Source organism: Eutrigla gurnardus (genome assembly GCF_963514095.1).
Source record: "Eutrigla gurnardus genome assembly, chromosome: 5".
Classification (NCBI taxonomy): Eukaryota; Metazoa; Chordata; class Actinopteri; order Perciformes; family Triglidae; genus Eutrigla; species Eutrigla gurnardus.
The window spans coordinates 22,072,287-22,087,229 of NC_139919.1; the positions used below are offsets into that span (position 1 = coordinate 22,072,287).

The 14,943-nt window shown below is 43.7% G+C and overlaps 2 protein-coding genes across 10 annotated transcripts in view; both read right to left on the reverse strand.

The window, feature by feature from the left end:
* LOC311013232 (protocadherin gamma-C5-like) overlaps nucleotides 1-14,943 on the reverse strand; it is a gene marked incomplete at its 5' end in the record, with an annotated part of 293,577 nt that overhangs the window by 161,166 nt on the left and 117,468 nt on the right. For 3 of the 9 annotated variants that reach the window (XM_084009248.1, XM_084009245.1, XM_084009241.1), the window contains one exon: nucleotides 9,753-12,131. The exons of the other annotated variants lie outside the window; for them this stretch is intronic. In XM_084009248.1, coding sequence (XP_083865374.1) covers nucleotides 9,753-12,131 — 2,379 coding nt within the window. Of the gene's footprint in view, nucleotides 1-9,752; nucleotides 12,132-14,943 lie in introns of those variants that run through there. 9 annotated transcript variants of the gene reach the window in all.
* LOC311013313 (uncharacterized protein) lies at nucleotides 548-7,516 on the reverse strand (the record flags this gene model as incomplete). Its single annotated transcript, XM_084009356.1, has 3 exons — nucleotides 548-3,622; nucleotides 5,028-5,033; nucleotides 5,138-7,516. 3 exons carry the CDS (start codon nucleotides 7,514-7,516, stop codon nucleotides 1,148-1,150), a joined length of 4,860 nt encoding a protein of 1,619 aa, XP_083865482.1. The 3' UTR covers nucleotides 548-1,147.

Below are 14,943 nucleotides of genomic sequence, written 5' to 3' on the forward strand. Positions count from 1 at the left end.
TGTAAGAGCTCGGATTTATATTTTTATGCAAACGCAAAAATAAAAAAGAAGCATCCTTTCATCGACATATGTATCCCCCCAGTATTACTCTCTTAGAAGTGATGGCATTGAGACATAACTTCCACCCTGTACAAATGGTGAATCAAAGTCAATCAAACTGAGTATTTCATGTTTGTTGCAAAATTATGCTAATAAATAAATGAATTAATCTACATTTATCCACACATTGTTTGCACTATGTGTGTATGACTTTTAAGTGCATTCCATTATTGTCCTGTCCACGTTTGAGAAGTACAACAAGGTTGATTTGAGGGGAGGCATGTAACATGGATCAATTCTTTGTCAGTGTGCACATTTTACTTTTCTTCTTCACTTCAACACCTTACATAACTGACTTGGACTTTTGTTATGGTGACCATGCACTTTGGTTTCCGATATACTGTATATATCCTTCATTCATGTCCTTTACAAGTTCTATGAAAAAAATGGTTATTAGCAAATTAAGAAGTAAAACACAATCTTGTCTTCAATTTTATTTTTGACGCACACAGTCTATTTACATATGGCTCAATTCATAGTACAAAGCTTCAATTAGGTCTCTGTGAAAACATAATGGCACAATAAAAACGTGGCCGCAGTGTATTCCAAGTCAACATTGGACTTTAAATAAAAGTTTTGAAGGCTGTTTACCCAAAAACAGAAGCAGAAACAAATATACCACTAACAAAACACAATTATAGAGAGCAACAACTACAGGTGTTGCTAAATAGAGTTGTCAGAAAGGTCTTCCATTCATTAAACAAGAAAACAGAAAGACAGCGAGGGAGAGATTAAGTAGTGAATAATTAAAAGAGGCAGGCAAACACAACAAGTCTGACTAAAGTTACAACAAACTGTCTGCTGCAAACTATTTTAATAATTGATTGAAAATAATCACAACAAAATCGATGTAAATAGAATAATCACTTTATACATGCTACTATGACACGTTTCGTCTATTTTCATGGTGAGGTCGTGGGGGGATGATATTGAGAACATAATACAACAGATTTAACAAGGTATTGAAATCGAACATAATTGGCAGGCAAAGGGTCACATTATAATTCACTGGGATAACAAGATATTTACAATACGCGATGGCCGACGCTCATGTGATCACGTAACAAGGATGCGCGGTACCTGCCCTGACCTTCAGATTAGCCCTGTCTGTACTCGCGCGCCGTAGCGTGTTTTTTTGATAGGCTGCGCTTCTTTGCTTCAGCGTGTCGGTGTCCGTGCTCGAGCCGAAGCGGAAGTCGCCTCTCCACGACCCTGTGGTCAGGAAGGAATCGTACCGCTCGTCATTCAGCAGAGTGCCACAACGGCTAAAATCTGTGAAACCGGGGGGGCAGTAGGTCGTGGGGAAAACGGGGAGACTATCGATGGTTGAACGGTAAACATAACTGCGCCTGCAGAGCTTAAAATAAAACACGCCACTGATTAAAAGGACGAGGAGAGAGGACACGGCTGCCAGCGCGATAATCAAATAGAGCGTTAAGTTATCGCTCTCCCGGGACTCATCCGCGAACTCAAAAAGTTCGTTCAAAACGGGCAGCCCGTCACCGATCACTACGCTGACTGTGGCGGTGGCGGAGAGAGATTCGAGCCCGTTATCCGTTACTGAAACGACAACGGTTTGTTTCGGTTCATCGTCCTCCATGAACGGTCGCACAGTTCGGATTTCTCCCGTGTGCAGGCCGACCACAAACAGGTTATGCTGCGTTGCTTTCACTATTCTGTAGGAGAGCCAGGCGTTGTGGCCAGAATCGGCGTCCACGGCCACCACCTTAGTAACCAGGTAACCTCCAGGCGCTTCAACCGGGACCATATCCTCAGCAATGAACCCGGTGGTTTGGACGGGATATAGGACAACAGGAGCATTGTCATTTTGGTCCGTAATAAAGGCGCTAACAGTGCAGGTGGTGTAGAGTGGAGGGTCGCCTCCATCTCGAGCTGTCACCTTAATCTGGAAGTGAACAGACTGTTCGTAATCAAAGAGGCGCGATGTGAAGAGCTCCCCGGTGTCCGAGTTGATGGTGAGGAAGGAGGACACTTCTGACTTGGTGTCCATTGATATTTGGTAAAGTATTTTAGCATTAGGTCCGTCGTCAATGTCCTCTGCTCTCACTTTCATCACAAACGTGCCAACGGGCTGGTTTTCCAAGATGTTGGCATTATACTCGCTCTGCGTAAAGGTCGGGGGGTTATCATTTATATCACTGACCACGATCGTTAGAACTTTAACACTGGAGAGTGAGGGAGAGCCCGCATCTGTAGCAGTGACCGTGATGTTGTACTCGGGTTGGAGTTCTCGGTCTAGTACTCCGTCGGTCACCAACATGTAATAGTTTTTGACCTCAGATAGAAATTTAAATGGCACATTGTCTGGGATTGTACACGTGACGCGCCCACTGCTTCCGGTGTCCAGGTCATAAACGTTCACCAGAGCAACCATAGTCCCTGGTCTAGAGTCTTCGGCCACGTTAGCAGAGGCCGACTTGATTTCGATCACTGGTTTGTTGTCATTTACATCAATGACGTCAATTATGAGTTTACAGTGAGACGCCTGCCCACCCCCGTCTTTGGCCTGAACATCCAGCTCGTGCTTACTAGCCTCTTCGTAGTCAATGACACCTGCCAGCCGAACTTCTCCGCTCAGAGGGTTGATTCCGATGACTCCTCCCACCTTATCCGACAGGTGACTCAGAGAGTAGGTGATCTCTCCGTAAACACCTTCATCCGAGTCGGTGGCATTGAGCGTTGCTATGACAGTCCCGATGGCAGAGTCCTCTGGCACAGAAGCTTTGTAAACGCGCTGGCTGAAAACTGGGACATTGTCGTTGGCGTCCAAAACACGGATATGAATAGACGCAGTTCCTGATCGGGCTGGAGTGCCCCCGTCGATCCCATTGATTTTCAGTACATGTTCAGTTCGTGCCTCTCGGTCCAAGGGCTTTTTAAGAACAAGTTCCGGATAAGCGTTGCCGTTCACTTGGGTGCTCGTTTCCAGTGCAAAATGATCATTCGGGCTCAGTTTATATTCACGGACTGAGTTAGTTCCCAGATCTGGGTCATGCGCGCTCTCCAGCGGAAAGCGCCTCCCAAGAACGGTGGATTCCACTAAATCCAGTTGTATCTCCGCTGCAGCAAACACTGGGCTGTTGTCATTTATATCGGCAATATCCAAAACCAAGCTGTACGCTTGGAGGGGAGCTTCAAGTAAGAGCTGGTACTGTAGGATGCAGACACTGGCTTGCGCGCATAAGTCCTCTCGGTCTATCCGTTGGCTGATCAAAAGGTTGCCTGACGCAGTGTCCAGTTCACACAGCTGGCTGGTTCCTTCTGCAACAACACGAGCTCGACGAGCGTTAAGCTCCGTCACTTTCAGCCCCAGATCCCGCGCAATATTTCCGATAACCGACCCCCGCTGCATCTCCTCTGGAAGGATGTAACGGACTTCTCCAAACGAAACACCAAAAAGCAGGGAAAACAATAAAAAATGCAGCCAGCAATTTAAGTTTATTCGCCGATCCATTAAACATGCTTTCGGAAACAGATATACCGTCGACATGATATCTAACTCCTAAACGTATGCATCAAAATATCGAACTGAAAATGCTGCTGTAATCCAACGGTACCCTGCTTCTCCTGCTGAGTTAATCATGCTCTATTAGGGATGCTGTCTGCTTGGATTCCTCTCTCTCTCTCTCTCTCTCTCTCTCTCTCTCTCTCTGTCCCCATTTCAGTACTGCTCTCGCCCCCTCTCTGCTTCTCTCTCTCTCTCTGCCTCTCTCTCTCTCTGACACACATACTCTCTCCTGCTCTCCCTCATACACACCCACACACACAAATAGCATGCATGCACAGCCCTCAGCTCTAACCCAATACTCCAGTTCCACTCACAGAAATTAGGTGAGACATGCCAAAGCATCCACAAGTCAGACATTATAAAAGAGCATCACCAAGAGACAGAGGATTATTACAACAGTGGACAGTATGCTATGAGGCACATGAATTACATATTCTGATATAGCCCCTCGCACTGTGACCGACATAAGATCAAGCAGCAATCAGGTTGTGTTGACATAATGTCATAGAAGAAGAACATTCATGTCTGAGGCCAGGGGAGGACAGGAAAAGCAACATCTGAACAATGGCATGCCACAAACACAGACTATGATTAAGAACGTATACACCTCTCAATAGAGGAAACAAGAAGGGAAAATCAGGAACCTCACTGGACATTATTCAACCTCTTCCCTCTGGTAGGTGCTGAAGAGCACTCTACACCCAAACAACTAACACAAGAACAATTTCTCTCCACATGCCATCACATTCAAGATAAATCAGCCATGTGAGACCTGCAAACTACTTCTGTGTAATAACAAAGGAAAACTAAATCATCTTACTGTACCATTTGTTACAAAGACCATGTGCAAGATCATGTTCATTCTATATCCTCTAATTATCTGACTTGTGGACATACTCGCAATACATGTGTATTAGACAAAGTTTGAAGAGTGCCTCATTATTCACACAACATTTTTTGGAACAGTGAGTGTTTGAAAGATCATTTTGCAAAGATGTCGGAAGAGGCAAAGCTCATCTGTCAAGAAGTGTTTCTTTGTGGTTTGTGACAAATGTGCATGTTTGCTATAAGACTGATATGTAACAGAGCTTCATAATGCATCAGATCACTGTTGAGCACACTTTCAAAAACCAAATGAAAAGGCAGGTTAGAATATCTTGACATATTGCACGTCAGGAAAGCGCAATATCGGAGGCATTCAGCATTAATAAGTGGGCTATACTGTAATCATGAGGAGGATGGAGATCTGATAAAATGTATATACATATATATATATATATATATATATATATATATATCACACACACCCACAAACGTATCTGTTTTTTAGCACATTTGACATGCCATGTCAGACAAGTAACACTGACACTATATTAATAATTACTTAAAAGACACATACCTTTCCCTTGAAAAAAACACACCAACAAAAATTAACAAATAAGAGTTAAAAGAAAAACCACTGAGCAACAACCTGTTCTATCACACTCAATTACACATTTAGGTGCATACCTCTGGAGAACCATCACAGTCCCCAAACGCATCAGCAAAGTCTGATGGACTTTTCCTCAGAGTCTGGTCAGCAGGCAGCGTGTTGTCATTGTAAGATGACACGAACTTAAAGTCACTGGTTCTAGAGCCTGTTGTCAGGTAGGCGTCATAGTTGTAAGCGCTGCGTAAAGTTCCTGTTCCGTCAACATCTGCGTAATTAGGAGGGAGATAAGCGCTGGGGATGGCAACTGCTCCATCAAACAACAGTCTGGGCTTTCTCCTGCGACAAAACCTCACACCGAGGATGATGATGATGAAGGTCAGAAAAAAGGTGGACACAGACACCAGCGCGATGATCAGATAAGAGGTCAGCTTGGAGTTCTTCTCGTCGTAAGAAATATCCTTCAGTTCTGGCACCTCAGCCAAGTTATCAGAAATCAGTAAATACATGGAACAGGTGGCAGAGAGAGAGGGCTGTCCGTTATCTTTCACTGACACAATGAGGTTCTGTTTCATGCTGTCAGACTCAGAAATGTCCCGCTGGGTCCTGATCTCTCCGCTGTGGAGACCGATAGTGAAAAGTCCCGGATCGGTGGATTTGACTATATGATAGGACAGCCAGGCGTTCTGTCCGGAGTCCGCGTCCACCGCTATCACTTTGGACACCAGAGAGCCTCCGTGTGAAGCTTTGGGGACCAGCTCGGTCATGAAGGAGTTGCCCTCCGGGGCGGGGTACAGTATCTGAGGAGAGTTGTCATTCACATCCGATATGAAGACACTGACGGTCACGTTGCTGCTGAGCGGAGGAGAACCGTTGTCTCTGGCCGTCACGTGGACTTTAAAACTCCTGAACTGTTCATAATCAAACGACCTCACAGCGTGGATCACCCCCGTGTCTCCGTTAACAGATAGATAGGAGGACACCGGGGCACCGTTCACCTCACCAGGTAACAGAGAATAAACCACGGTACCGTTTTGTCTCCAGTCGGGGTCTCGAGCACTAACGGAACATAAAGTGGAGCCAGGTTTGTTATTCTCAGTCACATATGCGCTGTAGGACTGTTCCTCAAACACAGGTGGGTTGTCGTTGATGTCTGCTACAGATAAGTGAACAGTTTTAGAGGAGGACAGAGGTGGAGAGCCCTCGTCAGTGGCAGTGATGGTAATGTTGTAATCAGACACTAGTTCACGGTCCAGTTGTCCTGTGGTCACCAGAGAATAATAGTTTTTAATAGAAGGAACCAACTTAAAAGGGGCGTTTCCCTGAATGGAGCAGCGGACCTGTCTGTTAGTCTCAGAGTCTCTGTCCTGCACGTTAATGATGCCCACCTCTGTACCAGGTGGAGTGTCCTCTGGAATGGGATTCGTTAGTGATTTCAAACTGACTACAGGGGCGTTGTCATTCACATCAGAGATAGAAATGATCACCTTAGCATAAGACGAGAGTCCTAAACCATCTTTTGCTTTAACGCGTATTTCAAATGATGTCGTAGTTTCATAATCAACAGCGCCAATTATTTTTATCTCACCAGCTTTACGGTCAATACTAAATATCTTCTTTACATCATCAGTCACATGTCCAAATTCATATGTTATGTCACCATTGATTCCCTCGTCTGCATCAGTAGCGCTCACTGTGACCACTACGGTGTCCACAGGAGAGTTTTCAGGCAGACTGGCTTTATAAACGGCCTGGCTAAACACTGGGGCGTTATCATTAGCATCCAGCACAGTGACGTGTATGACTACGGTACCTGATCTCTGAGGAGAGCCTCCATCTAGAGCTGTAAGGAGCAAATTGATCTCTTGTTGTTTTTCACGATCAAGCTCCTTTTCAAGAACAAGCTCAATAGTGTTTCCATCAACGGCCAAAACGAAATTAGCATTATTTTTAAGGCTGTACTGCTGAACTGAATTCTGTCCTACATCCGCATCGTGCGCCTCTTCAATCACAAAACGAGCTCCCCTGACTGCCATCTCATGAATTTCTATATTAATCAAGTCTTCCTTAAATTGTGGAGAGTTATCATTAATATCTTGAATATGAAGACTAATCCGATGGAGCTCGAGAGGATTCTCCAGCACAAGCTCGTGTTTTAGGATGCACGAAGCTTTTTCTCCACAAAGCCCCTCTCGGTCAATCCTGTCGGCAACAATCAACTCTCCGTTATCCAGGTTTATGTCACAGTAACGTTTATCAGTCCCATCGGTGTCAATGCGGGCTCTTCTGTTAGAGAGCGCGCTTCTGTCAAGCCCGAGATCCTTGGCCATATTTCCAATAACTGATCCTCGTTTCATCTCCTCCGGAACAGAGTAGCTCACGTCTCCATATGCTGCACGTAAAAAAATCAGAAGGATGTAGAAGACGCAGGTTTGAAACAAAATCCCTTTTGAATCCATCATCGACGTTGAGTTTTTAACACGTTGAAGAATAAAGCGAACAAAGACGGTTCAACCACATTACACCGATAGCAACTGCGTCCAGTGAGTGCCTCTATCTAGCTACAGGAGCACAAGTAAGCTATGTTCGTCCACACCAAAGGATAGAGGAATTCAAACATCTTAAGGCTGGTGTACAGCGCCACCGTGAGGTAAGTTTAAAAAAAAAGAAAACATTGATGAGAAAGAAATCACAATATTACTTAAAATTAGAATTATCCTGCGTCTAAATTATGTTTATCTGAAATAAACTTTACGTCTAGGTGTATAATAAATAGTTGCAGCTGCAGTGATGAAGTTCAACCAAGAAACAACCAGGAAAGAAGCAACGTGAACAAATAAGTTGTTGTATATGCATACATCAAGGCTAGAATTTGCTATAAGCATATTTAAAACAATGACTAGTTTGATATTAATTTGTTACCGTGTGCAGTGACTCCATCTACTTTTCCTCCTTCATAAAGTTTGCTAACCTGCTTTTTTGCAAGAGAGTTAAACCTGCATCTGAATTTGTATTAAAAAGAGAAGTATTTATTGGTAATATTTACAACTACGATAAGGTACTTAACTTTTACGGACTTAATTTACATATTGATATATGTATTATACCTCTGTGGTTATCGTCACATCTACCTAGATTTTGAATTACTGATTTCCAATTGGTTAATTTGAACACATATTGGGGAGAAAACAAAGCAGTTGTGGTTTGGAATGGATGAACTGATAGAGAGAACTGAAGAAAAAACTTCTGAAAAGAGATCAGCTGTTCAGCACCAAGGACAGAGACATAAGTTGAAAACAGCACGGAAAACAAAAAGGTCTCACTTGACCAAAAAGAGAGAAGGGGTGTGTGTGGGTGTGTGTGTGTGTGTGAGAGAGAGTGAGTGTGTGTGTGTGTGTGTGTGTGTGTGTGGGTGTGTGTGTGTGTGTGAGAGAGAGTGAGTGAGTGAGTGAGTGAGTGTGTGTGTGTGTGTGTGTGTGTGTGTGTGTGTGTGTGTGTGTGTGTGTGTGTGTGTGAGAGAGAGTGAGTGTGTGTGTGTGTGTGTGTGTGTGTGTGTGTGTGTGTGTGTGTGTGTGTGTGTGAAAGAGAGTGAGTGTGTGTGTGTGTGTGCGTGTGTGTGTGTGTGTGTGTGTGTGTGTCTGTGTGTGAGAGAGAGAGTGAGTGTGTGTGTGTGTGTGTGTGTGTGTGTGTGTGTGTGTGTGTGTGTGTGTGTGAGAGAGAGAGAGTGAGTGTGTATGTGTGTGTGTGTGTGTGTGTGTGTGTGTGTGTGTGTGTGTGTGTGTGTGTGTGTGTGTGTGCTTGAGTTAAACAAAACCATATATTTTTTTGAAAATGCAATTGAAATGAAAAGTTGTGTTATTATTTCTCTCTACACTTACATTCTCCATTTTTCACAATCACAGTGCAATCAACAACACAAGTCAACCAATGAGGAGCCCTAAGCAACACCTGTTAAAAAATACACAGTGGCCTGGATTCAATGTAAAGACCTAAATACTACAGGTATTTCCATCCACCTGTAAAACGCATTAGACATCACTTTCATGTTAACTTTGAAAGGTCCATATGTCTGCTAGATAGAATTATAGCATTAACTCCCTGGCTGTAAGACCAATATGTATATTTACATGTATTGTTGTGGCAGACACTCCTGTCCAAAGCCAGGTTTAAATGAGGTACAAACCAAGCAACAGTAGATCAAGTAAAAGCCATCAAGAATAAGTTTCACTCAGTTCAGTTTGAAATTTCCTCTACGATATGAGGCACAAGATGGAAGGTGCATGAAGACATGAATGAATAAGAAGTGAGATTGTTTTAAGAGGAGACAGAGATGTTGTTCTGCCAGAATATTTAAGCAAACAAGATGCATGTAAAAATGACATGATAACAAGTACGGCCATAAATATTATTCCCTCTGATGTGCTTAAGCATTGAGAGAAATATAGAAAATGTAACAAATATATTCCATCAAAAGTCAGCACTGAAACTCTTTCACATTGCAAATATTATGCTCCAACACATCAGTAGATGTGTCTAATTGTGTGCCAGGATTGATTTGATTTAAAAACTGCATGCATGAAATAATGAAAAGTTAAGGCCACATTGACACAACTTCACGTGCGCAACGAACGTAAGCTGACCAAACACGACTTAAGCAACAACTAACTTTGGGCACACTTGAGGCTACATTCATACCTCTTGACAGTCTTCCAATTCTCCAAACGCATCAGCAAAGTCTGACGGACTTTTCCTCAGAGTCTGGTCAGCAGGCAGCGTGTTGTCATTGTAAGATGACACGAACTTAAAGTCACTGGTTCTAGAGCCTGTTGTCAGGTAGGCGTCATAGTTGTAAGCGCTGCGTAAAGTTCCTGTTCCGTCAACATCTGCGTAATTAGGAGGGAGATAAGCGCTGGGGATGGCAACTGCTCCATCAAACAACAGTCTGGGCTTTCTCCTGCGACAAAACCTCACACCGAGGATGATGATGATGAAGGTCAGAAAAAAGGTGGACACAGACACCAGCGCGATGATCAGATAAGAGGTCAGCTTGGAGTTCTTCTCATCGTAAGAAATATCCTTCAGTTCTGGCACCTCAGCCAAGTTATCAGAAATCAGTAAATACATGGAACAGGTGGCAGAGAGAGAGGGCTGTCCGTTATCTTTCACTGACACAATGAGGTTCTGTTTCATGCTGTCAGACTCAGAAATGTCCCGCTGTGTCCTGATCTCTCCGCTGTGGAGACCGATAGTGAAAAGTCCCGGATCGGTGGATTTGACTATATGATAGGACAGCCAGGCGTTCTGTCCGGAGTCCGCGTCCACCGCTATCACTTTGGACACCAGAGAGCCTCCGTGTGCAGCTTTGGGGACCAGCTCGGTCATGAAGGAGTTGCCCTCCGGGGCGGGGTACAGTATCTGAGGAGAGTTGTCATTCACATCCGATATGAAGACACTGACGGTCACGTTGCTGCTGAGCGGAGGAGAACCGTTGTCTCTGGCCGTCACGTGGACTTTAAAACTCCTGAACTGTTCATAATCAAACGACCTCACAGCGTGGATCACCCCCGTGTCTCCGTTAACAGATAGATAGGAGGACACCGGGGCACCGTTCACCTCACCAGGTAGCAGAGAATAAACCACGGTACCGTTTTGTCTCCAGTCGGGGTCTCGAGCACTAACGGAACATAAAGTGGAGCCAGGTTTGTTATTCTCAGTCACATATGCGCTGTAGGACTGTTCCTCAAACACAGGTGGGTTGTCGTTGATGTCTGCTACAGATAAGTGAACAGTTTTAGAGGAGGACAGAGGTGGAGAGCCCTCGTCAGTGGCAGTGATGGTAATGTTGTAATCAGACACTAGTTCACGGTCCAGTTGTCCTGTGGTCACCAGAGAATAATAGTTTTTAATAGAAGGAACCAACTTAAAAGGGGCGTTTCCCTGAATGGAGCAGCGGACCTGTCTGTTAGTCTCAGAGTCTCTGTCCTGCACGTTAATGATGCCCACCTCTGTACCAGGTGGAGTGTCCTCTGGAATGGGATTCGTTAGTGATTTCAAACTGACAACAGGGGCGTTGTCATTCACATCAGAGATAGAAATGATGACCTTAGCATAAGACGAGAGTCCTAAACCATCTTTTGCTTTAACGCGTATTTCAAATGATGTCGTAGTTTCATAATCAACAGCGCCAGATATTTTTATCTCACCAGATTTACGGTCAATACTAAATATCTTCTTTACATCATCAGTCACATGTCCAAATTCATATGTTACGTCACCATTGACTCCCTCGTCTGCATCAGTAGCGCTGACTGTGACCACTACGGTGTCTACAGGAGAGTTTTCAGTCAGACTGGCCTTATAAACGGCCTGGCTAAACACTGGGGCGTTATCATTAGCATCCAGCACAGTGACGTGTATGACTACGGTACCTGATCTCTGAGGAGAGCCTCCATCTAGAGCTGTAAGGAGCAAATTGATCTCTTGTTGTTTTTCACGATCAAGCTCCTTTTCAAGAACGAGCTCAATAGTGTTTCCATCAACGGCCAAAACAAAATTCGCATTATTTTTAAGGCTGTACTGCTGAACTGAATTCTGTCCTACATCCGCATCGTGCGCCTCTTCAATCACAAAACGAGCTCCCCTGACTGCCATCTCATGAATTTCTATATTAATCAAGTCTTCCTTAAATTGTGGAGAGTTATCATTAATATCTTGAATATGAAGACTAATCCGATGGAGCTCGAGAGGATTCTCCAGCACAAGCTCGTGTTTTAGGATGCACGAAGCCTTTTCTCCACAAAGCCCCTCTCGGTCAATCCTGTCGGCAACAATCAACTCTCCGTTATCCAGGTTTATGTCACAGTAACGTTTATCAGTCCCATCGGTGTCAATGCGAGCTCTTCTGTTAGAGAGCGCGCTTCTGTCAAGCCCGAGATCCTTGGCCATATTTCCAATAACTGATCCTCGTTTCATCTCCTCCGGAACAGAGTAGCTCACGTCTCCATATGCTGCACGTAAAAAAATCAGAAGGATGTAGAAGACGCAGGTTTGAAACAAAATCCCCTTTGAATCCATCATCGACGTTGAGTTTTTAACACGTTGAAGAATAAAGCGAACAAAGACGGTTCAACCACATTACACCGATAGCAACTGCGTTCAGTGAGTGCCTCTATCTAGCTACAGGAGCACAAGTAAGCTATGTTCGTCCACACCGAAGGATAGAGGAATGGAAACATCTTAAGGCTGGTGTACAGCGCCACCGTGAGTTAAGTTGGAAAAATAACATTGATTGGAAAAGAAATCACAATATTACTTAAAATGAAATGTATCCTGCCGCTAAATTGTGAATATCTGAAAGAAACGTTACATCTACTATGGTGTATAATAAATAGTTGCAGCTGCAGTTATAAAGTTCAACCAAGAAACAATCAGGAAAGAAGCAACGTGAACAAATAAGTTGTTGTATATGCATAACATTACATCAAGGCTTGGGCTAAGAATTTGCTATGAGCATATTTATAACAATGACTGATATGTCATTAATTTGTTACGGTGTGCACTGACTGCATCTACTTTTCCTCCTTCATGAAGTTTGCTAACCAAATCTTCTGCAAGAAAGTTAAACCTGCATCTGTAGTTGGATTAAAAAGGGAAGTATTTATTAGTGATATCTACAACTACATTAAGTTACTTAACTTTTACAGACTCAATTTATATATTAATATGTGTATTATACCTCTGTGGTTATCATCACATTAACCTAGATTTGGAATGACTGATATCCAATTGAGTCAATCAATGACATATTGGAGAGAAAGCCAAGCAGTGGTGGTTTGGAATGGATGAACAAGTAGAGAGAAGTGAAGAAAAAGCATCTAAAAAAAGAGATCAGCTGTTCAGCACCAAGGACAGAGACATACGTTGAAAACAGCACGGAAAACAAAAAGCTCTCACAGGACTAAGAAGAGAGAAGGTGTGTGTGTGTGTGTGTGTGTGTGTGTGTGTGTGTGTGTGTGTGTGTGTGTGTGTGTGTGTGTGTGTGTGTGTGTGTGTGTGAGAGAGAGAGAGAGAGAGAGAGAGAGAGAGAGAGAGAGAGAGAGAGAGAGAGAGAGAGAGAGAGAGTGAGTGAGTGAGTGAGTGTGTGTGTGTGTGTGTGTGTGTGTGTGTGTGTGTGTGTGTGTGTGCTTGAGTTAAACAAAACAATGTATTTTTTTGAAAATGCAATTGAAATGAAAAGTTGTGTTATTATTTTTCTCTACACTTACATTCTCCGTATTTCACAATCACAGTGCAATCAACAACACAAGTCGACCAATGAGGAGCCCTAAGCAACACCTGTTAAAAAACACACAGTGGCCTGGATTCAAATGTAAAGATCTAAATACTACAGGTATTTCCATCCACCTGTAAAACGCATTAGACATCACTTTCATGTTAACTTTGAAAGGTCCATATGTCTGCTAGATAGAATTATAGCATTAACTCCCTGGCTGTAAGACCAATATGTATATTTACATGTGTTGTTGTGGCAGACACTCCTGTCCAAAGCCAGGTTTAAATGGAGGTACACGCCAAGCAACAGTAGATCAAGTAAAAGCCATCAAGAATAAGTTTCACTCAGTTCAGTTTGAAATTTCCTCCAAGACACGAAGCACAAGATGGAAGGTGCATGAAGACATGAATGAATAAGAAGTGAGATTGTTTTTAGAGGAGACAGTTTTATATAGAGATTGTGTTCTGCCAGAATATTTAAGCAAACAAGCTGCATGTAAAAATGACATGATAACAAGTACGGCCATAAAGATGATTCCCTCTGATGTGCTTAAGCATTGAGAGAAATATAGAAAATGTAACAAATATATTCCATCAAAAGTCAGCACTGAAACTCTTTCACATTGCAAATATTATGCTCCAACACATCAGCATATTTCTAATTGTGTGCCAGGATTGATTTGATTTAAAAACTGCATGCATGAAATAATGAAAAGTTAAGGCCACATTGACACAACTTCACGTGCGCAACGAACGTAAGATGACCAAACACGACTTAAGCAACAACTAACTTTGGGCACACTTGAGGCTACATTCATACCTCTTGACAGTCTTCCAATTCTCCAAACGCATCAGCAAAGTCTGACGGACTTTTCCTCAGAGTCTGGTCAGCAGGCAGCGTGTTGTCATTGTAAGATGACACGAACTTAAAGTCACTGGTTCTAGAGCCTGTTGTCAGGTAGGCGTCATAGTTGTAAGCGCTGCGTAAAGTTCCTGTTCCGTCAACATCTGCGTAATTAGGAGGGAGATAAGCGCTGGGGATGGCAACTGCTCCATCAAACAACAGTCTGGGCTTTCTCCTGCGACAAAACCTCACACCGAGGATGATGATGATGAAGGTCAGAAAAAAGGTGGACACAGACACCAGCGCGATGATCAGATAAGAGGTCAGCTTGGAGTTCTTCTCATCGTAAGAAATATCCTTCAGTTCTGGCACCTCAGCCAAGTTATCAGAAATCAGTAAATACATGGAACAGGTGGCAGAGAGAGAGGGCTGTCCGTTATCTTTCACTGACACAATGAGGTTCTGTTTCATGCTGTCAGACTCAGAAATGTCCCGCTGTGTCCTGATCTCTCCGCTGTGGAGACCGATAGTGAAAAGTCCCGGATCGGTGGATTTGACTATATGATAGGACAGCCAGGCGTTCTGTCCGGAGTCCGCGTCCACCGCTATCACTTTGGACACCAGAGAGCCTCCGTGTGCAGCTTTGGGGACCAGCTCGGTCATGAAGGAGTTGCCCTCCGGGGCGGGGTACAGTATCTGAGGAGAGTTGTCATTCACATCCGATATGAAGACACTGACGGTCACGTTGCTGCTGAGCGGAGGAGAACCGTT